General features: G+C 40.1%; 1 protein-coding gene across 2 annotated transcripts in view; it reads left to right on the top strand.

Moving 5' to 3' along the window:
- Positions 1-21,881, top strand: part of lin7a (lin-7 homolog A (C. elegans)) — a 48,015-nt gene that overhangs the window by 9,343 nt on the left and 16,791 nt on the right. For both annotated transcript variants that reach the window (XM_026147065.2, XM_026147066.2), the window contains exons 2-3: positions 7,928-8,046; positions 20,663-20,734. In XM_026147065.2, coding sequence (XP_026002850.1) covers positions 7,928-8,046; positions 20,663-20,734 — 191 coding nt within the window. The remainder of the gene's footprint in view (positions 1-7,927; positions 8,047-20,662; positions 20,735-21,881) is intronic.

Here is a 21,881-nt window from a genome sequence, read left to right as displayed (position 1 = left end):
TGTATGCCTGACGTGTGCACACACACCAGCACCCCCAACTTCAAAGCCCTTCCCTCAGATGTTAGTAAAACACGTTAAATCTGGTAGTTTTCATGTGTGTTGTTATTGTATAACCGTGGTGGTTAGTCAAGGATGGAATTGCATTTCCTATACTACCTCCAGCTGAAGTTTATTCATAGACCTTGCATGTAACAGGAATGCCATGTGGGCGTTGAGCGTATACTTGGTGTTATCTTGAACTATGCTTCATTTGTTTTGTCAGCCTTTTTTGCTCAGTTGCAAGTAAAACATTTGATAATTATGGTCTTTTGCCACTGTTATGTCACTGTTATAATAGAGGTCACTAAGCTGATTTGCCCCCCTCTGTTGCACTATTAGGTAATGTAATATGTCATTTCACTGCACATCTGATTTGGGAGTGATTTCCTGGTGATGTGACGTAACTATGATCCCCTGCGGTCATCTCAGCTGCTTTGTCATGGAAAAAAAAAAATCACCCTTCAGTGCCTCCTCTCTGTGGGTTTCCTCTGATCCGTCACACAGCTCATCTAACGGGGCCCACTTTCACATTTAGCACACACAGAGCAGTGCACAGTGAAGCGTGACCGTGGGACATTTGTGCTTAAATATGTGTGGTTCATTTGAATCACAGTGGCTGAACTAAAGAAATAAACAAAGCGGGCAATGCGATCTGCAGGACATAATCCATCACACTGGTCCCACTAATTCACAGCACATATCACTGGAAGCATCAAAGAGGAAACGTGCCTGTGCAGCGCGAGCAGACATTTCGTTATCTCTGGTTTGAGGCGTGTGGCTATCATTTACGTTACATTCAGATTTGTATGTCCACCTGCAATTATATCATCTTGTAATGGCAGAAGATGAAGGGCATGGCAAACATGGACTCACAGTATTTCAGTTTTTACTCTCTAGAGCTTACATTGCACAATTTAATTGCATTTAAACTGTGGCAGCTTCTCTGTTTGATGCAGAGCTTCTGAAATTTAAAATACCCCCCCGATTCGAGCTGGAAAGATTATATCAGGAAATGGGAAGGCATCACTTGTGATCAACGAGATGAAAGCACTGGCAGAAATGTCTGCAACATCAATCTTTGAAGTCAAGTTCCGAATGCCTAGTGAAAGTATTTGATGCGGATAAGGAAAATGGTGCTAATGAGCATGTGGAAGTCAATAATGGCAGAGGGGGGGGGGATATCTGGATGGCCCTTGACCTGCATGTAATTAGAAAGAAATGCTCGTAAACCTCTGAGACCGTTGCCCTTGCTGCTTGGAAGTGTACCAAGTCATTATGAGCTATTCAGAATCAGTGTTTTGTTTTTTTTTTTTATATTCAGGCGTACGAGTAACCTTTAGTATTCACCTTGATAAAATATATATATGTGTTAGTGCTGCATGCTTAAGAATGTATTGGCACTTTAAAAAGTGTTATATGGGTATAAACAAACTGCTTTTATACCTGTCGTTAAAGTTTTAAGGCAAAGTTTGCCGTATTTTAAGTAGTAATTCCCACTCCTGTTTTTCAAGGGAGACCTGACCATTGCAAGTTTAGCTGTAGGGAATTAAATTTTGAAAAAAGTTTCAGTGTTTGCAAAACACAAAAAAAGAATGTTTTATTCACCCCAGTGGTTTTTTTGGCAGGGTGGTTGGGCGTATTCGATAACAGGAGAGGTTAAATTGACCATGTGACGTACAAAACGATAAATCTCTCTCAGTAACACAGACTCATGCCAGCCCTGAGAGAGGACAGAAGAATTAAGAACAAAGTTTAATTAAGCGGGCGCAGGCTGGCGTCCAACCAAATCGTCGGCCAAGTACAAAAGGTCACAAACAAGCCGAAGTGTCCAAAAAAGGGCGAGAAGGGGTCCAAAAATAAACAGGGCAGGGCAGAAAACAGGCGTAAAGACCAGAATATCAATTAGAGATCGGACAGGTGACAGATTAAAGGAAAATAAACACCATCAGGTGTCTTGTTTCACCATGTGAGCACTCGGAATAACTTTGTATTGATATGCAGTGACCTTTTCGTGTAAGAGGACAGGAGGAACCTAAGCATGCCAGCACAATGTCCCTGAATGCATAACACCTCACAGCAGGAGTCAAGAATTCAGATTTTAGATAACATCCTGTTTTAAAGACCCGCAACTTCCACATCAGAGTGTTGTTTGTAACTTGGTTCCTCTTTTTTTTTTCCAACTGACTTTTATTTTTGGTTTTGAGTGACAGCCCTGTGTAACTAATGCCATAACCCGAAGTGTCACACACTGCTGCCAAAGGAAACCTTGTGCTTAACCGACACGTGCAAGAAACTTTGACAACGCTTCATTATTCCAGCAATAAGACACGTCCAACTGTTTTTAGTCCTTTTTTTTTTTTTTTTTTTTAAAATAAAATCAGAAATATGGTGTTTGGAAACTGTGGGATCCCAACTAAAGCCCAGAGAGCTGCTAGGCTTCTAATACTGTAGCATAAACCCTCCATAAGTGTGTCGACTCAGCATGGACAACACTGAATAAGCGAAGCATTGAAGAAAGCACGAGATCCTCACTGCAGTGTATTTATTTTGCTCAACTGCTAACATGTGTCTCGTTAAATCTGTGTTTAACGCTTCTTAATTAGAGACGCTTCCGCTGTTGTTGTCATTTTATTTCTTATTATTTTCAGTTACATTTTTGTGCCGAATGAGAGAAAGAAGCTGCAGGCATAGGGGCAGTAACAGTAGGGGCTTGGTGTACAGTCCCTCTGGGGATGAGAAGCAGGTGTGAAGGTAAGTGCAGAGCTGAGGTGATTGGAACAGGCGGGAACATGCTGAAGGCTAACGGTGCTTGGACTGGGAGTGATAGAATCTTTAATGTTCGACAGACAAAACACACCAGGAAAAATAGCAAAAATGCAGCTGCTGTCTTTAAATGAAACTCTTGGTTATTAGATTAATGGCTAATTAGCACTTCCCTGAAAATTCACACCACTGTTTGCTCTAAATAAGCCCGTATTAAATGACTGGACTGTCGCTTGCATGCCTTGTTCTCGTGATGGGAACTGACCCCTGCAATTTCAAGAAAATCAATAAAATTCTCAGTGCTTTATTACAGAGTGCTTGAAATAGAAACAGGCAGAGGGGGTAGCCCTGACAGCCAATTGGCTATAGCTCATACCACATGGGCGGAAGTGCTTTGAGGAATGAGTCCCCGATTTGATTTACAGCCAGCTGGATTCTTACCATGTCTCTCCCCTGTTCTCTTTCCCCATATTTCCTGTCCGTCTAATAACAGCACAATGCCCCCAAATGACCTTTTAAAGAAATAGAAACTGTACATTTCACATTACCTTATATAGTATTCGCAGGGGTCAGAGCTCAGTACTGCTTCTTTTCTTACCTCCCGCTGGCTTGCATGCAGCAAAAGCCTTTCAGTCTGTCATCTGCTTTGCTGAATTGCTCAATATTCCCAGAATTCAATACCAGTGTGTGTGTGTGTGTGTGTGCTGGTATTACTCATATAGTGGGGACATAAGGAGAATCTGTTAAGTACAAGTTAAACTTGTAGGGATCTGAGTCTCCTTTGGAAGCAAAAACCAAGCCCCCTTTATATGAATCATGAAATTTTAGGTTGAAGACGGAAACTGTTTTCACATGTGAGCTCAGGAAAATGTCAGGACATTTAGGTCAGGGATGTTAAACTCATTTTACATCATAGGCCACATACAGCCCACTTTAATCTTAAGTGGGCCGGACCAGTGAAACTCCCCTTTCTGTCAGTATAAAGGAGTTTAATTATACATTTAATCCTTGAGATATCTTAATATTAGAAAAAGGGGTGCAATTTCGAATGTATGTCTCAGTTTTTTTCAATATGGTAGAGAAATGCTGCTGCGGTAAATGTCAGAAATTTGTCACCAGGACTCTGAAATTGTAAGAAATAAACGTGTCAAATTACAAAAACGTGAATCCATGTGTACAGTGGATGGATACACAGTGTATTCTGTGTATCCGTTGTAAATAATAGAAATTATAAAGGGAGAAAAAAAACTTTTCCTTGGTTTTTTATGTATTACCCAGTTACTTTGGTGTAGCGCAGGGGTGCCCAATCCCGGTCCTCGAGAGCTACTATCCTGCAGGTTTTAGATGCATCCCTACTCCAACACAGCTGAATCAAATGGTTTGATCTCTTCAGCATGCCATCATGTTTGGCAAAGGCCTGATAACAAGCCATTCATTTGATTCAGGTGTGTGGGAACAAGGATGCATCTAAAAGCTGCAGGACGGTAGCTCTCGAGGACCGGGATTGGGCACCCCTGGTGTAGCGTGTGGGAGGTCTTTGTCAGTAAAGATAAAGCTGTAAAACATTACACCTTCCAATGATGTTCAATGGGGTCGGGCTGGAGTCTTCATCAGGACGTGTCTGGCCCCCCGGGCCTTATCTTTGACACCTCAGGTTTAGGTTGTGATACTGTCAGACTTTTTCTTTGTCACATGTTGATACTCTGTGTGGTTTTAGACAGGGGATCTGACTAGAGCTTGCAGGAAGCAGAAAGCAGGATGATTGGGAAGCCAACAAAATGAAGATGGTTCAGTGTGCAAAGCATCATGCATTTGTCTTCTGGCATTCAACTCAATATTAAGCTTAGGGCAATAGTGCATGTGTGTAAATGGCTATGTTTTTTTTTTTTTAAGTGGTTTTTTATACCAAAGAAACCTGCATGGAGCTATAATACATAGTTGAGCCTTAAAATGAAGGGGACACAGCCTATTAAGTATAGAATAGTCTAAGTATATATTATTTACTTTGCTACATATCACTGCTCAGTGGGTTATTTATGGTTCATTTATACTTAGAATTTCTGACTTTTTGCATTTTGCTAAATTATAATAGAGCACTTCACTCTCAGACTGCTCACAGACGGCTTACTTGTGATTCCTAGAGTTTTTCCTTCCTACTGTTGCCAAGCGCTCGCTTGCTGTCTCATTGTTGGGGTTTCTCTCTACACTGTATATTGTATGGCCTTTACCTCACAAAATAAAGGGTCTCGAGGTAACTGTTTTTGTGATTTAGAGCCGTATAAATAAAACTGAATTGAATTGGATTTTCTCAGTCTCTCATATCATTGTGGAGGAATTTTGGTCCCACTCTTCTTTACAGCATTGCTTCAGTTCATTGACGTTCACAGGTCTATGCACAGCTCGATTAAGGGCCTGTCACGTCATTTCATTCAGGCTGAAGTCTGGACTTTGACTGGGCTGTTGCTGCACCTTGATTCTTTTCTTTTTCAGACATTCTGTTGTAGATTTGCTGCTGTGCTTGGGATCATTGTCCTGTTGCATGACCCAGTTAAAACTTTGCCTGTCAGGCAGATGGCTTCACATTTGACTGTAGAACACTTTGGTGTATAGAGGAGTTTGTGGTCGACTCAATGACTGCAAGGTGGCAACATCCTGTGGCTGCAAAACAAGCCCAAACAATCAGTCCTCCAGCACAGCGCTTGACAGTGGATATGAGGTGGCTGTGCCACAGTGCATTATGGGCAAACATCTGTCCAAAGGACATTGTTCTAGACGTGCTGTGCATTGTTCAGATGCAACTGTGTAAACCTAACCTGTCCTGCCATGTTCCTTTTAGAGAGAATAGACTTTCTCCCAGCAACCGTTCTACTGTCATGAACTTTAACATTTAACTTGCTGACTGAGGCCTGTAGAGTCTGCAGTATAGCCTTCAGGATTTTATTTTATTTTATTTTGCAGCCTCTCTAAGCATTACATGGTCTGACCTTGGGGTGATTTTGCTTGGTTCACCATTCCTGGAAAGATTGTGGCATTGGGTTATCACACACCTGAGTGCTCTTGACCAGCAAACTGCCAAAACCTCTGCTTTTATAGAGGTGCTCACACTTGCTGATACTGAATTATTCAAACGCATTTAGTTAGCAGCAGCTGGTTGCTGCTTAACTTTTTAATTGCTATGGAAGCAGTAAAGGCGTACTTATGTTTTCTATTTACATTACTTACCCTTTTTTTTTCTCTCTGTCCGTCTCTGTTACTTGTATCCATGTTTGTGAATCACTGATCTAAATTCTTGATTAATCAACAAAAATCAGCACAATTTGTTGTGTTTGATTGCATTACAGACTTCTGTGTCCCTGTTTTCCCAGTTTTCTCTCTGAACAAGCATATGTGGATACAGCAAAAAACCTAGAGAGTATATTTATGCGTCTGTGTGCTCGATCCCTGGTGGTCAGCATAGATGGAAGTGTGGCCCTGCCATATAACGTCATTAAATATGCAGCGTTTGCTTGTTGATATATCATGACCCTAAACCTGCAACTCAGCTAAACGTCTGTTGCCGCTGGTACGTTGTTTTAAATGAATAACATCAGTCGTTGATATATAATTGTAACCCACTGATAAATCAAGCGGCAGAAACATGTTGCGAGGCTCAAATCTTTTACACAGAAACACTTTTGAGCAGTGTGATATTGACGAAAACAAAGCTAATCACACTTACTGACAAGAAATAATGTGACCCAGTTTTGAAGTTTATTCTGTAACGGGGCATATTTCAGCTCAATCTATGCTCATCTATTCAGATAAGGCTTTGGCAACTTTCTGATGTGTCCTCGAGAACAGATAAAAAAGACGCCACTCAGTCGCAGATTAAAAGAGACTAATCTCAGAGGCCGCTGGATCATTTATAGCCCTTGAGGCCTTACCAACACTGAGAGACCTACTAAACACAGTGTACACAACATCTACTCCAAGTCTGTCTAGCTGAGGAGAGGGATCCCGCTTCCTTTGTCTTCCTGAGTTTTCCTGCAGTTTAATTTTCTGTTTTTTGCATTTTAGGGATTTTTTTTTCTCTTGTCTGAATTTCCTGTCTAATGTTGGAGGATGCTGTTTGCGTCACATTTGTGATATTGAGCAAAACGGTTGCATTTTAATTCGGCTCTACGTGATAAATAATTAAATGCGTCTGAAAAAAATATTTGATAGTATTTACAAAACAAACTTTTGTGGTGTTCAGAAGCTAAATGTAATAAAACATGTATTCATTACGTGCTATACTGAAATTATGAATACTTTTTATTGTTTTATCCTTCTGAAGTTTTAACATATTTTGGGGAGTTAAGAGTACTACTAGTTTAAAGATGTGACCTGATTGGCTTAAAGAATGAATTAAATAATCAGTAATTAGTAGACAATGAATATAATCGTTACTTAAATGCCTTATTATGGGGTACTTGCAAAAAATAGCCTGTGTCCCCTTTGGGTTGAAACTAGAGCAGAGGGGGAACTTGAATTGTATGAACTGAAATGTTATTGCCGTCACCCCCTCTTGTGTGGTCACAGGTCTTAGGCATGAATAAAACATGATATTGACACAACAATCTAAGTCCAGTGATTGAGTACCAAATCACCCTTTCTACCTTTGTGAGTCTATTTGGCCTGCCAGTTTCAGAGGGTAAAAAATTAATCATCCAGGCTGTGGAACTTGTTCAGCAGAAGCTAATTAAGAGAAAAGAGCTCAGAAGACCCCAGAGTCACGGCCTCTACCTTAAGGCTTACGGTTTAGTGTAAACGCTTTGTAATGCCTACTCTTTCCAGGAAGTGTTACCTTTGAACAAATGAGTCCTTGACTTGTCACCCCGCTCCTTTATTCTCATGCTCAGAGATAAGCCAATGCAAACGATCCATGGATGGGATTGCTGTTCTATCGTCCTTGCAACTGCTGGCCTTGACTGAGTCTATTTCCATTATCCTGCCCATTGATTTGCTCTAGCGCCTTTGTCACAGCAGTGCTGTTAATGTAATTGAACGGGGCTTCTTTTTTTCCTCTTCCTCTGTCCCCTTGGCATGAGTACCCACACACATATACATATTTACTCACACCCATTCTCTCTCTCTCGCTTCCCAGATGTTGCCAGGGCTATTGAGCTGCTGGAGAAGCTGCAGGAGTCAGGCGATGTTCCCGGTCACAAGCTCCAATCTCTGAAGAAAGTCCTTCAGAGTGAGTTCTGCACAGCCATCAGAGAGGTGAGTCACTGCTGCTCTGTGAACACCAACAAGAATTTAGATTGTTTTTCTTGTGTGGGGCTCCTTTGTCATGACCTTTCCCATCTGTCTTCTGTACTGGACCTTTAGTAGAATTTGTGCATAATATGTTTTTGTAATTTAAAACAAAACAATACAAAAAGATAAAATGTGGGAACAATAAGCTGAACTCAGGCGTGACTTTTGCAATGGCTTTATCCATCTAACTCCATTTCTTATTCCACAGGGCTAATGACCCATAAGAGCTTGAAGCACCAAAGACAAGCATTATGTAGCTTTTCTTGAAAGGGCACATGGGCATTGTTAGGAATACCAGCAGTGCAGAGACCCATACGAATAATCTCAACATCTAAACCACAATGAGACAGGAATGTAATTCACTTTTAGATATACATAAAGGGGATAAATAAATATATTAAAAATAGGTTGTCTGGTTATACCCCACCATCCATCATGTGTCTGTGGATGTTGGTTTCTTGGATAACGTTTTAAAAAGAGCTACCTTTAAAAAAAAATATTCTCAATACTATTACAAAGACTGACATTCAGCCTAATAATTCAACAATTCATGTTTACGTACTGAGTAATTTTTCTATGGGTTAGGGGTATAAAGGATGTCGAATTCCTGGTTTAATTTGGCTCAAAATGAAAGCTTAGAGGACGTCTTCAGTAAAACTGTCATTTTTTTTCAAGAATGCAAAAACTTGCATACAACACCATCTATTTCTCTTTTTCAAAATTTGCGTTAAACGCAGGCACACTTGCCAGTTTATTTAATATCAATCAGTATCAAACATCTGGTATATATTTGCTGACATTTTCTGCTGTGTAACAGACAGTCAGACAGGACCACTATTGGTATTTATTGATGATTGATGATAATGAAAGTTTAAATGAAAATTTAAAAAGTAAAGAAGAGACACCATTCATATGTTTCTACTGTTGACATTGCATAGTTTGCCCACCTGAGGGCACTGCAACTTCCGTTTTGGTAAAGCACGGCCAGCTAATGTGAGCAAAGTCAGGCAGAGAGTATAAGAGTAAACAAATAACTTTACAAAACAAAAGGTTATGGAGTTTTTCTTCCAGCTGTTGCCAACAATGTTTATGTATTTTGCATTTGAAAGAAAAAGATATCGATATTGGAAAATACTGAAATATCGGATTTTGAAATCACTAAATTTCGGTAGGAGGAGTGGTCTTAGAAATTCTGTCACTTGGGCCCTAAGTAGTTCATTTAAAAGAAATGCCACTGCGATTTGTTGGCTTACTTTGAAGATTATCTTGATGTGGTTACTTATAACTTTAAGCGTATTATTATCTGTGGTGCTTGAAAGGCTTGATAGTAGCAAGAGTACTGATTCTGAGTCCTGTAAGCTCCATCAGACCCAAGGAAATAAAAACAGCAGATAGTCACCTTGTGTTTTTCAAATGAATTTGACACCTGACTTGACATCCAAATCTCTAAACAGCTTTTCGCTCAACATATTTCATATCTTGGCCGAAGGTGAGAAGTAACATTACCTGATAGTTTTATATAATGCAGTGGTACCAAACTGTGCTGTCAGGTCACTGTAAGTGCCTTGAAACTCAAACCCAAAGCCCACAGTAAGCCTGGAGCAACAACAAGAAAATCAGAGAGTGTAACTTTAAGGCATTGCTGAGCTGCATCAATCAACAAATGACTGCAGCATAATGAAAATGTCAGAGCTTATCGCGCTGCCTTATTACAGCTAGAGCTGAACAGCAGAAGTCAGAGGCACAGTGGGTTTTTGACTGCATAACCTCCCCCCCCCACACACACACACACACATTTAAATGTTCACAGGGCCAGAAAACATCATGAGCATTTCATTAAGTCTAAGGTTTGATAAGCTCGTTAAACTGAATTTTAATTAAGCGAATCCCTGTTAGGGATTGGTTTCAATCGTATTTTACGGGGATGAAGTAAAATGTGAATCGTGAAACTGAAGTTCTTGTTTTTCTCCTCTTGTTAAAATGCTTTCATTCTCATGCACGCAAAACAACCACCCACTGATCCGTCATCTTGAGATCATTCATCAAGACGGCGGGGGTAAGAAGCAAACAAGAGCGTTCGCTCTACGTGGCGCGGCTGCACAGGCTGATAACAACAGATCTTGTGTGTTTAGTGTTCTGTCTGTTGTGATATACTTTAGCACTACCCAGTGACATGGATTTGTTAAGTAAACAGCAGTTTGAAGAGCAGGGAAGCAGATGACAGAATGGCCTCTGTGCTGCAAGTTAATTGTGAACAAAGTGAACATGTAATTTGTTCTGGAATGAAAGACAATTAGCGGACTTCATCAGTATGTTGGGAAGAGCGCCGCTGTATTTTCTGAAGAGAATTGTGTTGTAAATTAAGTAGACATGCAATAAGATTTTACTGCTGCAGGGCAAAAAATAACCATAATATGTTTTGGAAAATCAGTGATATGGGGAATTGTAAGCCAGCTGCTGTAATTCGCACTTTATAAAACTTACTTTCTCAGCTTGTACTTGTTACTTAGAAGTATATATGGGGTAAACAAAATAATAAAGAAGGTCTTAAAATCTGAAGATAAATAATTGCATAAAATATTTTGTCATTTGTTTAAAAGATGAAGAAAACGATGAGTATGACACTTCTGTATTTAACAGGATCTCACCATTTCTTTTACTTTAACAGAGCATAATTAAATGCCATTTCATGCATTAACTGCCATTAGGGTACTGTGATTGATTGAAAAAAAAAAAAAAAAAAAAAAGCTGGTCCGATGTATTATAACATACATAATTTATTTAATCAATTTTTTTAAATATAACATAACTTTTGTCAAAGATGCCTCATATTTTCAGACTCTTACAGTTGTCCCATCCACTTTCTGTAACCACCTGTAGGTAAAGCAGCTTTCTTCTGAATGGCTGTGCTTCGTAAGCTGAATGTTTCAGGATCACTTGGGTGGGGCTTCTGTGCTAACATCCAGAGCTGTGTGCATGAGATGACCATGATATTTAGCCTTACTGACATCATACTGATCTAAGAGTAGAAAAAACTGTCTAGATCAAAGTGGTTACAGCACTCTGATGGCTAAGTGTCTACACGTGTTGATAGAATGTACTGTGCAAACACTGTGAGACACCTACCAGTTCTTTATATTTAGCTTACAAGAACGCTGGCTTTGTTCTATTTTTTAAAACGCCCTGGAGCTATAGTTGTTCAGGCTTTCTGAAACACTTTTAAAGTTTTTATCTACAGCAGATGAACAGTATCTGAAAGTCGTGCCTGATGCATGGCCTGAAAGATGCATCTAGCCCTTCAATTTGTCCTTCTACTGTCAGAAATGGTCTCAGCGGCTACCAGGAAAGAAGAGAAACGGGGAGAAAAGGCTGAGGTATGCCAAAGAACTGGACTGAAAAAATCAGTGTGAACGCGTTTTTTGAAATGTCTGATTCGGATTGATGTCATTATAGACAGAGGAGATCAGGACAGAGTCAGCAGTGAGTGCAACATGGTGGAGGCTCAGTCATGTTGTGGGGCTGTATTTCAGTCAGTGGTGTTGGGGATCTTGGAAAAACCGATGGAATTATGATCCCAAACACACTGCCAACGCAATAAAAACATACCTGGATAGAAAAACACACAATGGGAAACTATCAGTCATTGCCTGGCTTCCCCAGAGCCTGGACTGAACATTTTTGTAGTGTGGGATCATGTAGAAAAGACTTCCAAAGAATGTCCTTCAAGAACCCAGAGGAGCTGTTCCTGAAGATGAATTCAAGATATGACAAGAACACCTGGCTAAGACAGTTCAGGTTGTGTTGAAGACTAAAGGGAGTCATACTGAATATTGGCTCGTTAGACTTGTACAAACTTTGTATTTGCCTTACATACCGCATATCCATCTATGTTTGCACGTTTTGATAAATCACTGCCACTTTTCCCATTTTATATAACAAAATATAAAGAAATTAGGGGAGGCTGAAGACTTTTGTACTGCACTATATGCATATATGTGTGACAGAAAATAAGGTAAAGCACGAAAGGTCCCTTTTAGATCAAGGAAACACATCAAAAAGGAGTGTCATGTAGAGTCTGTAGAGGATGATAAAATGTGATATTTGACAAGACATCCAATTTGAACGCCCTTTATAGTCGCAGTTTAATCAGTGAATGCTGGAGATCATTAATTTTTCAGCTTTTGTCTAGACAAATAGAAAAGTAGAAAGTTCGCCAACACCAGCAATGACACCAATGATCAGAAATTAATTCTGATCAAATGTTACGTAAAACCCATGAAAACATGCAACAGAAGGGATGGGGAATAGTCTTCTGTTCTGCTCTGCTCTGGCCAGCTTGGGGAAGCCTGGCACGTCCTGGCACCAACTGCCCGTCTGGCAACCAGCTGACTGATCCCAGTGCCAGTCACTGGAGTGCAATGACAGTGATTCTCAAAAACCTCATAAAAAAAAGAGCGCGGCAGCAGCAGTAGTTGCTGTTTGCCAAGAGCCAAAGATGCGAAGCACTTCACCCACAAAGAGCTGGCTAAACACAGTCACCAGGGAAACCATCAGAGATGCTGTGGGATTAGTGGGCTGCAGCGAGGACGACTGTGGCTTATAGTCAATGACACATTTGGAAAACCGACGCACTACAACAGCATCTCTCTGTAGTGCTGAGCCAGCTGGAGGACCATTTATAAGTGGTGGTTGTTGCATACTGTAGATTATTACCATTATTATGCGGCGCATTAAGTGAGGTCATGTAGTGGAATATCACAGCTCTCAACAGCTGTGTCCTCTGATGCTCTGTTTGCATCAGGAGCAGTTAGCAGAGACAATCTTTGAGTGAAAGGGAATCTCAGTGGGAAAGTAGCAGTTAGGCTGGATTTAATGGTCTGAAATACTAACGCTTTTTTTGATATGTTTGTTTGTGACAAGAGAAAGCAGCTACAGCCACAGGGTTCATTTTTTCTGTCTGGTGATGTCTTCTTCTCACACACAGCCTGCCTTTATTTCAGTCTGTCAATAGGTATTGAAAAATGTTTTTTTTTATAATTATTTGAACCGGTAGCTTGTACATAAAGGAAGAATGTAGGCCCTGTAACCCTCTGTAACAGGCCCTGCTACTATCATGACACTTAACTCCTGTGTCCTTGGGCAAGACACTTCAACCGTTGCCTACTGGTGGTGGTCAGAGGGCCTGGTGGCGCCAGTGTCCAGCAGCCTCGCCTCTGTCAGTGTCAGTTTGATTCCATAAAAAGTGACAAAAACATTAGCGTCCGTTGCTCACATGGGAAGAAAACTTCTTTTTACAGTGGAAAAAAACCCATAAACTTCCCAGCAAGCACCGAACCACGTAATTGGAAATTCACTGAGAAACTCGCAGATTCTTCCACTGACCGCTGCAGCACACCTGCACCAGGGCAAACCTCCGCCTACCCCACTCCTGCTTTACAGGTGAAAATAGAGCAACAGGACCGCTGAGTCTTTGACTTTATTTATTTCCTGCTGTGTTTTACTTGCATCTATTTGAAAGAGTGAGTGTAAACACAAAAAATATTTTATTTTATGTGCTGGAATGTGTAGAAAAAAGGTTTAAATGTTAAACTAATTTCTTCAAGTCAGAGAATGTTGCATATAATTAAATTTTTGCTTGATGCATAAAGTTAAAAGATTAAAACTAATAAAACAAGTTTTAAAAAGAGACTTGTCCATTTGATTACATTTTCTATGATGGATTATGCAGAAAAAGTAGAATTGGGCTGAAAGATCTATCGCTTTGTTACCTATTCAGGTTGTAAATCGTGTTTTTAAAAAGTCACTAAGAAATTAATTACTTTTGAAAATAAGTAATCAGTAAAGTAACGGGATTACCTTTTGGGGAAAGTAATCAGTAATTAGTTACTGATTACTTTTTTCAAGTAACTTGACCAACACTGATTACCATTAACTGAAACATTAAAAGCAAACCTGAAAAAAAAAATACAAAATCCCCACTGCTTTAATTTATTTGTCTATTTCTTGTCTTTCTTTGCTTCTTGATTTTTATCTCTAATATCTCAGATGTCTGAATATTACAGAGGAAGAAATAAATCAGTACTTTCAGCCACAAAATGATACCATAATGCAGACAACAAATGCTCATTGTCATGGAATACCTATCTAAAGTGATTGTGAAATCTCGGGAAGTAGCTTTTTACGCTGAAATGGCAGTAATTTCAACTCACTGCTGCTTAAAAGGGAAAAAATATCTTTGTAATTCTAAGAAAAACCCACTGCTTTTTAATCCAAAGGAAAATATACTCAGAATTGGTTTTTAACTAGATCAGTTTTTCACTTTGGAGCTGTTTAAAAATTCCTCTCTGTAATCATATTCTAATTCATTTTCACTCACCATAAAACGCAGGTTAAAATAGCTCAACCCTCGCCTTGTACATTTTGATCACGCTCACCTTGTGGGATTTCATTATCACAGATGACCTTTCTTTCCAGTACAAACTTTATCCTGTAATCTATGATATGATTCCTTTTCTTACACACATATTTGAGTTGGTTCATTTCAGAGACAGGGGAGGGGACACTAATCTTGTCTATGGAGTATAAACCTGACTTCCTACTATATGTCTGCGTCAAGAGAATTTGCAAAACATGAATCAGCCTTGTTAGTGGATGACAAGGTAACTGTCAATATGAAGAATGGACGGCAGGGAAAAGAGCCAGTTCAGCAGTGTTAGAGATAAATGACAACGAGACAGAGTTTGATGAGCTGGTTGTCTTCCCCTCGCCACGTTCATCGATGGTGTGGGGGAGAGTCTTGTGTCGCAGCATTAGTTTCACTGCAACACCCTGAATGAGTTGTCCGGGTCAATCAGCCTTGCAAATGGGAAAGGAAGGACACAAGATGAGATGACTGGAAGAGCTAACCAGCTGGAAATGATGGAAGGGAGTGATGTGCGGGATATTGGGTTAGACGGAGCCACGTGACCAATACAGGAAGTGCAATAAGCAGGCTCAGAGCGGCCACGTTTTTCATCAGCTTTGAAATTGCAGTTGATTTTCCACTTCAGCAGAGATTTTCAGTCAGCATAATTGACTGGGATTTGTGTTGATTCCGTCACAATGCCTCCGACTCCCACATCACATTAAGTTAAAGGATGAAAGGTACATTAAGTCAGTCTGTTCGAGCTCTATATTTTCCCTCGGTGTCATGGTTTGCACCACTGAGACGCTAACTATAATGGTTTTCATCCTTAACAAAACTACATTAACCAGACTAAGACCTCCTTTTTCCCCACCCCCCGTCCACCCTCTCCATCTCTCACTAGACAAAACAAGAAGCCGTGTTCCTAAGAAGCACTGCATCAATATTCCCTGTAGGCATCCCTTCCGAGATGGGCTTTGTGATGCTGGTATTCTTTTAGAAAGAATGTGTTTGTGTCCACTTCACCATTAAAACCAGGAATGTGTGGCAAACTAAGCAGAAGGGAGCCATGTAGGGGAGGATGGAGTGGCTGTATTGATGTTGTTGGAAGGACAGTGAAGACATTTGGTTAAAGGAAAGGGGAATTGACAAGATGCCTGCAGGAAAGCTGGCCTTTTTAGAGCAAAGTGCACCCACCACAAGAGGAGGCTGACATTCAAAAGCACAAAGCTGTTAGTCCCATTTTTGGCTCTCTGCAGGGCACTGCAACCAATCAGGTTAAATATGAAGGGAGATATCAACTGTGGATCTTCAGAGCACTGTTATTTAAATATGACGAATAAATAAGCCAGGACATATTATATATTAATATTTTTTTATAGAAAAATCAGTGAACTTGGGAATGGGCTTATATAGTTCAAAGTCAACAAGCTTGTCTTTAGACTGGAGGAAGAAGTCTGAGTACCTGGAGGAAATCCACACAGACACAGGGAGGGCATGCAGACTCCTCATGGAAAGATATTGACCATGTAACAATTGGGCTAACCACTGCAACGCCTTGCTGCTTGTGGTATGGATATATTAGTCATTGTTTATAAGAAAATAAAACATTTAGGGTCAAGATGCCCTGCATGAGCTCTGCTGCTCAACTCGTGAAACAGCAAGGGAGGAACTAGGAAATAATCGAACCATCAGCCAGTTCAGAAGGCTTTTTTTAAATTATCTGTTCAGTCAGAGTGGACACTCAATGTTCCACTGTTCCAAAAAAGAAATTATGCAAATGGTCGTCCTTATTTAATTTAAATCTTCAGCTGATATCCATCCACTTATTTTCCCAAATTACAGCACAGGCTAAATAATTCAGCACTCTTCTTCTCTTTCCTCACACCAGAAGTGTTGTATCTGAAGTTCCCAGAGTTGCAGTTACTTTGGCACACCGTATGTGGTATTGCTATGAACATTAAGCAGTAGAAGTAACAGTGAAAGATGGACATGATTTCGAGTCATATTGGATAAAACATTAAGTCCATTTTGTAAATTTTAGTTACGTAGGAGTCAGAAAAGAGGAAAAACACTTTTCGAGGCTTCAAAATGGCACCTTGGTGTCTATCTTTTATACTGTCGATAGATATTATAGGTGTTTTGCCTGTAAATGACTAGTGGGTGAGCAAAGTGACGTATTTAACTAAAACAAACTCTTAGGTTTTTCCAAAGAAAAGTGGACATTACCCTTATATTGGCCAAAAGAAAAGTTGAATCCAGTTGCTGCTCCTCATTACTTGGATGTGTGTTTCAAACCAGTTCTTGGCATCTACGTCTGCGTATCTTTGAGCACTGGTCCGTGTTAAGTTGATTTTGACATTTTTCCAAACTAGTATTTTGCAATTGTCCTCTGAGTCAGTGTTTCCCATCCACTCTGCCGGCCCACATAGGTGTGGCGTGGAAGATTATCTGGCTCCACCTGATTAATACCCTAAGCGACCGGCGTGAGTAACGGGCAGAACAATTACATTATCCTCCCCTAGAGGGCGGTACAACTACCTGCTCTAATTAAATGGGTTGCCAACCGCCAGTAAAACAGTAGAAGACGCAGAAGAAATTACATCATAGTCATGCTGTGAGTGAGACAACGAAGCCCGTAATAGCAATGGATAAATATTTGAAAAGAAAAAGTAGTCAATCTGACCTGGGTCCTAGAAAAAATACAGACTGGGGAAAAATTATCAGTACGCTTTTTGTGACATTTTTGTTTGATGGTGTGCCGTGTGATTTTTCTAGTGTGAAATATGTGCCGTGGCTCCAAAAGGTTGGGAAACACTGCCCTGAGTAATTTAACTAAAGCTTTCACCACACCACCAGGGGGCAGGATTACCAGAGGGCGTGGCGTGCGTTTTTCCACTCTTGCCTTCTGTTTTTGATTGTTTTCTGTGATTTTATTCTTCTTTGTGTGTGCTGACATTTACCTCGTTTTCTTAAGAGGCTTTGCCTTTTGTCAGGCTACAATTCTAAGCAGAAATAGTGCTTAATGAATTACAAGGGTAAATACTTTACTGCGTTCTCTTGTGGTATAAACTGGTATTACATGAAAGCGCAGCACAACCCTACTTCATCTTCAATCTTCATATCTTGTCAACACAATACACAGATAAATGGATCATATATTCATGGAAGCTGTTTCTTCACATTTAATTACACATAACAATTAAACTATATTACACTCATGAATTTACAATAAGCACTTTAAAAATACTTTTTAAGTGCATTATTTTAGTCAACCCTTCTGAGACTTTATCTGTGAAATAGTTCACTGTTTGTTTGTTTTTTATCCATTGTTGAGGATCGGGGGATCCAAAAGTGAGATGTTGGCCACCCTTATGCTCACCTTGGCCATTTTGATGCATCAGCGATATATACTGAGAGAAACCTGAGAGTTTTTTATTTTCTGGGTATCATTATTTTTCGGCTCACTGCTGTGCCGCCTTCTCAGAATATGCCAAGTATTTCATACGCATTGCAGTGCTATCTGTAACGTCGTGTTTGAATAGGGCCATTACTAAACATTTACATAACAGAGACCATGTTTTAAGGACCAAAATGCTTTACTTTCACAGACAGATAAAGGCCATTTTTCCTACAGACTTCTTGTCTTATAGGTGCTAAGAGAGAGCATTAGAGACTGTTATGGACTGAATAAATAGCTGTAATTAGGACTTGCTGTAGTGTTTTTCTAACAAAGGGATAAAAGAGAGAAATGAAGCTACTGTGTAGTAAGATAGAGGCAAGAAAAACCTTTTGTGGCATTTATAAAGCTGTGCTAAGCCTCAAAAAGTGCAAAGGTGGAAGAAGTCCTCAGGAAAAGGTGTCATTTGGGAGTGGTGTGTGTGTGTGTGGGGGGGGACTGCAGGCTCCTCTTATCAAAATGCATCAGCGGCACCATGAATCTACAAAAACATGTTGCGCTCTGAAGTGCACCCTCAAAAGCTAGTCATTTGGTCTTTGAGATTCATGAGCAAACAAGCCGACAGGAGCTCAGGGATATTTTTTTCCATGCTCTTGAGATCTCTACATACAAATATCTGAAGGTTTGCATCCTATGAGTATACACCCTTTTGACGATACAGAAAAGCAAGGCCCTTGTAATGTTTTTGCAGGGATACGTCAGAGCTGCCTGCCACATTCGCCTCCAACAAGCTGCTCTGCTGCAATGAGAGATGTGACGTCATCCAGGAAGTGGAATCATTATTTTATTTCTGAGCCATAATATCCAACATAGCATACACATTCATTCCAAGTCTGCTTTGCATTGAGAAGCTGTTGTTTTTCTGCTGAGAAACATTCGTCAGTTCCATTAAAACGCAGTCACTTATTCGTTGAGTTAATTGCAGATGCCATAAATGTGAGATTAAAACAGCTAGATGATAGTTAGAGAATCTTTCCACTGAAATCAATGCTGCCATTACGGTATTTAATCGAGTCATTTGCAAAAGCAGGCCTTGTGTTACGGGGTGGCAGTCACACCTCAAGGCAATGTTTGGAAAGTGCACTGGCAAGTTGCTGCTTTCTGAAAAATATCTTACAAACAATGCACACAAACTTGACTGATGTTAAACTCCTGATTTCTCTCTGTGCAGGTAATGGGTATGTCTGGTTCAGACGTTCTCTTTAATGTAAAGAAAAAAGTAGGAGGCAGTGAGCAACATTGCAGGCAGAAAAATGGGACTGTTTGTCATCAGCCAAAAAGATTTCAGTCATTATTTTATGACCTTTATTTTGAGGTCCATATTTTTATTCGTAGACTCTAGCAGGGGCAGCACAATGGTGCGCTGCTTAGATCCGAGAGAAGAAAAACTCCCTAAAATCAAGGATTTAGAGCAGACTGAAGTCTGAGCTTTACTTCAACATATCCCGATCTCATCATCATTAGAAACTATGCCCATCGTTAATATGAGCATACACAGCTGAATTAGTTTACATGTAACATATCCTTGGATTATATTTCTTATTATGTGACAGTAGCACTGGGTCAGATTTCTGACTACTCTATAGCTGCAAAACATACACAAATTAGATCAGGCTGTTTGTTTTAGTGTGTGAATTGGTACTCCTCTAGTATATCTTCAGTTACCGCATGTTACCCACGAGTCAACATTGGCCATGGTCTCCTCTTTTATAGTCTCCGAACAAGTCTGCTTGTAAGGTTTTCTTAAAAGCCACATCTAAACAGGAAAGGTCAGCTGTCTGCACTTATTCTGTCTGCTTCAGCAAATAGAAAACTTTTTTTTTACCCAGATGGACATGCTCACTAACCCGTGTTTTAGCACCGGCTCAGTCCCGGCAGAATCTGTTACTTCTTGTTCTGTTGACTTTTTATGCTGTCTGTAACACCACAATATGCCTCGTTTGTCAACATGAAAGTTTAAAGGAGACAGAGTAAGTAATCCCTGTAACCCCAAAGCTCAGGCTTTAGACAGTTTTCAGACAGAGCCTCTGTTTCAGACAGTTCTGATCTACCTTTTAGGTCAGTGAGAGGGGATATTCCTAATATGGTCATCTCAGGAAAACCGGTCTGGCCAGGTGCACAGAATTCCCACCCATTTGTTGTTCAGACTCTCTGTTAATAAGGGACAGGAAGAAAACTTGCTTAAAGAGAGGGGATTGGGAGCTAAAAGGATGGATGAACTTGGGGTTATTTTGAATCGTGAATCATGCAGACCTACTCTGGTAGAGTCCAGAGTCTCCCCTTTAATATACATTAACGAAAAAAGAACATCTGACTTTTTCTACAGTAACAGAAATTCTTCTCTGTCTGCATGAACGCAAAATTCTCTCTCCCTTATCTGTCTAGCTGCTGATAACACCAGCGTGTTTGCAGAAAGTCATCGTGCCGGATCGTAATAGGATTTTCTGTTACAAGATGTTATTAGATACAAAGGCTTGAGCGAGGCCCTATCACTTGAGGGTTACTTTGAAATACTAGGAGCAATATTACTGCTCATAGATTAGGGATCAGTCTATGCCATGTGCTTCCTGAGAGTTTGCTATTGTACACATGCAAGTGTGCACAGCCTTCTGTGGAAGGAAACCATTATTTGACTATGAAAAGAAGAGTTTGAGCTCATGTGCAAGTTGGTGGATTCAGATTTCAACCACGTGCATCTCTGTCTTCATTTCTTTCAGGTGTACCAGTATATGCACGAAACAATTACAGTGAATGGCTGTCCAGAGTATCAGGCCAGGGCCACGGCTAAGGTAAGAACTGTGTTGGAAATTTGGCTCAGCAATAAAATCATAATATATAATTACTGAAAGCTGTAACTAATGACTCGGGAGCTGTCTTTTAATCACTTTACCCAGTGATTTCATTCTCATCATTTCATTTCATTTGGCCAAAGCTGCCTGAAATCAGCAAACTACATCCTTTGATAATGGCCCTCATTAAGAGTGTGTGGGTCATCAAGCAATGACACACGAGTGCCAGTTTTCCAAGAATAAAACCAAAGCGTCGCTGTTAGTCTCATCTGCTAAAAGACTGTCTAACAGATTCACATTTATGACATTTCATTTCTTTATCTATTGAGAGAGCACACACATAAAAGGCAAACAAGTTTGTGTTTACACGGGATGGGAACAACTAACATATTTTACATCCTTTTTTTCAAACCATTTTCTTTAACTTCAAGTTTACACGTATATTTGACCACAGACAAAATGTGCAGATGGACAGGCAACTAGCTGTAGACCAGAGTTATCTCATTGATATAAATTACGAACATTTTATTAATTTGTTTGTTTGGAAAGGTCTAAGATTCTTCTTTAACCTGATATACACTGACTGGCTACTTTGTTAGGTGCTCATTAATGAAAACATCTAATCAGCCAATCATGGCAACAACTTGGTGTGCTTAGGCATGCTCTAAACCACCTGCTGCAGTCCAAACAGAGCATCAGAATAGAGACAAAAAGTGATTTAAGTGAGTTTGAAAGTGACATGGTTGTTTTTGATCTGAGCAGTTCATGAACTGCTGAGCTACTGGGATTTTCCCACAAAATCACCCCTCAGGTTTACGGAAAACAGTCCAAAAGAGGGAACGAGAAAAATCCAGTAAGCAGCAGTTCTCTGGGACAAAATGCCTTGTTGATGCCAAAGGTCAGGGGAGAATAGCCAGACTGCTTCAAGCTGACAGGAAAGCAACAGTAACTCAAATACAACAAAAGTATTCAAGTATCTTCCCTTCTATCAATGATTCAGGCTGCTGGTGGTGGTGGAGAATGGTGTGGGGCATATTTAGCACAATTTGGGCCCTGTGGTACCAACTAAACACTGAATAAATGAGTTCATTGTACTCAAACGGCCTCCACACTCACCAGATCTCAATCCAATAGATGTGATGGATGT

This window comes from Astatotilapia calliptera, chromosome 17 (assembly GCF_964374335.1).
Source record: "Astatotilapia calliptera chromosome 17, fAstCal68.1, whole genome shotgun sequence".
NCBI lineage: Eukaryota > Metazoa > Chordata > Actinopteri > Cichliformes > Cichlidae > Astatotilapia > Astatotilapia calliptera.
This window is presented reverse-complemented; position numbering and strand designations above follow the sequence as displayed.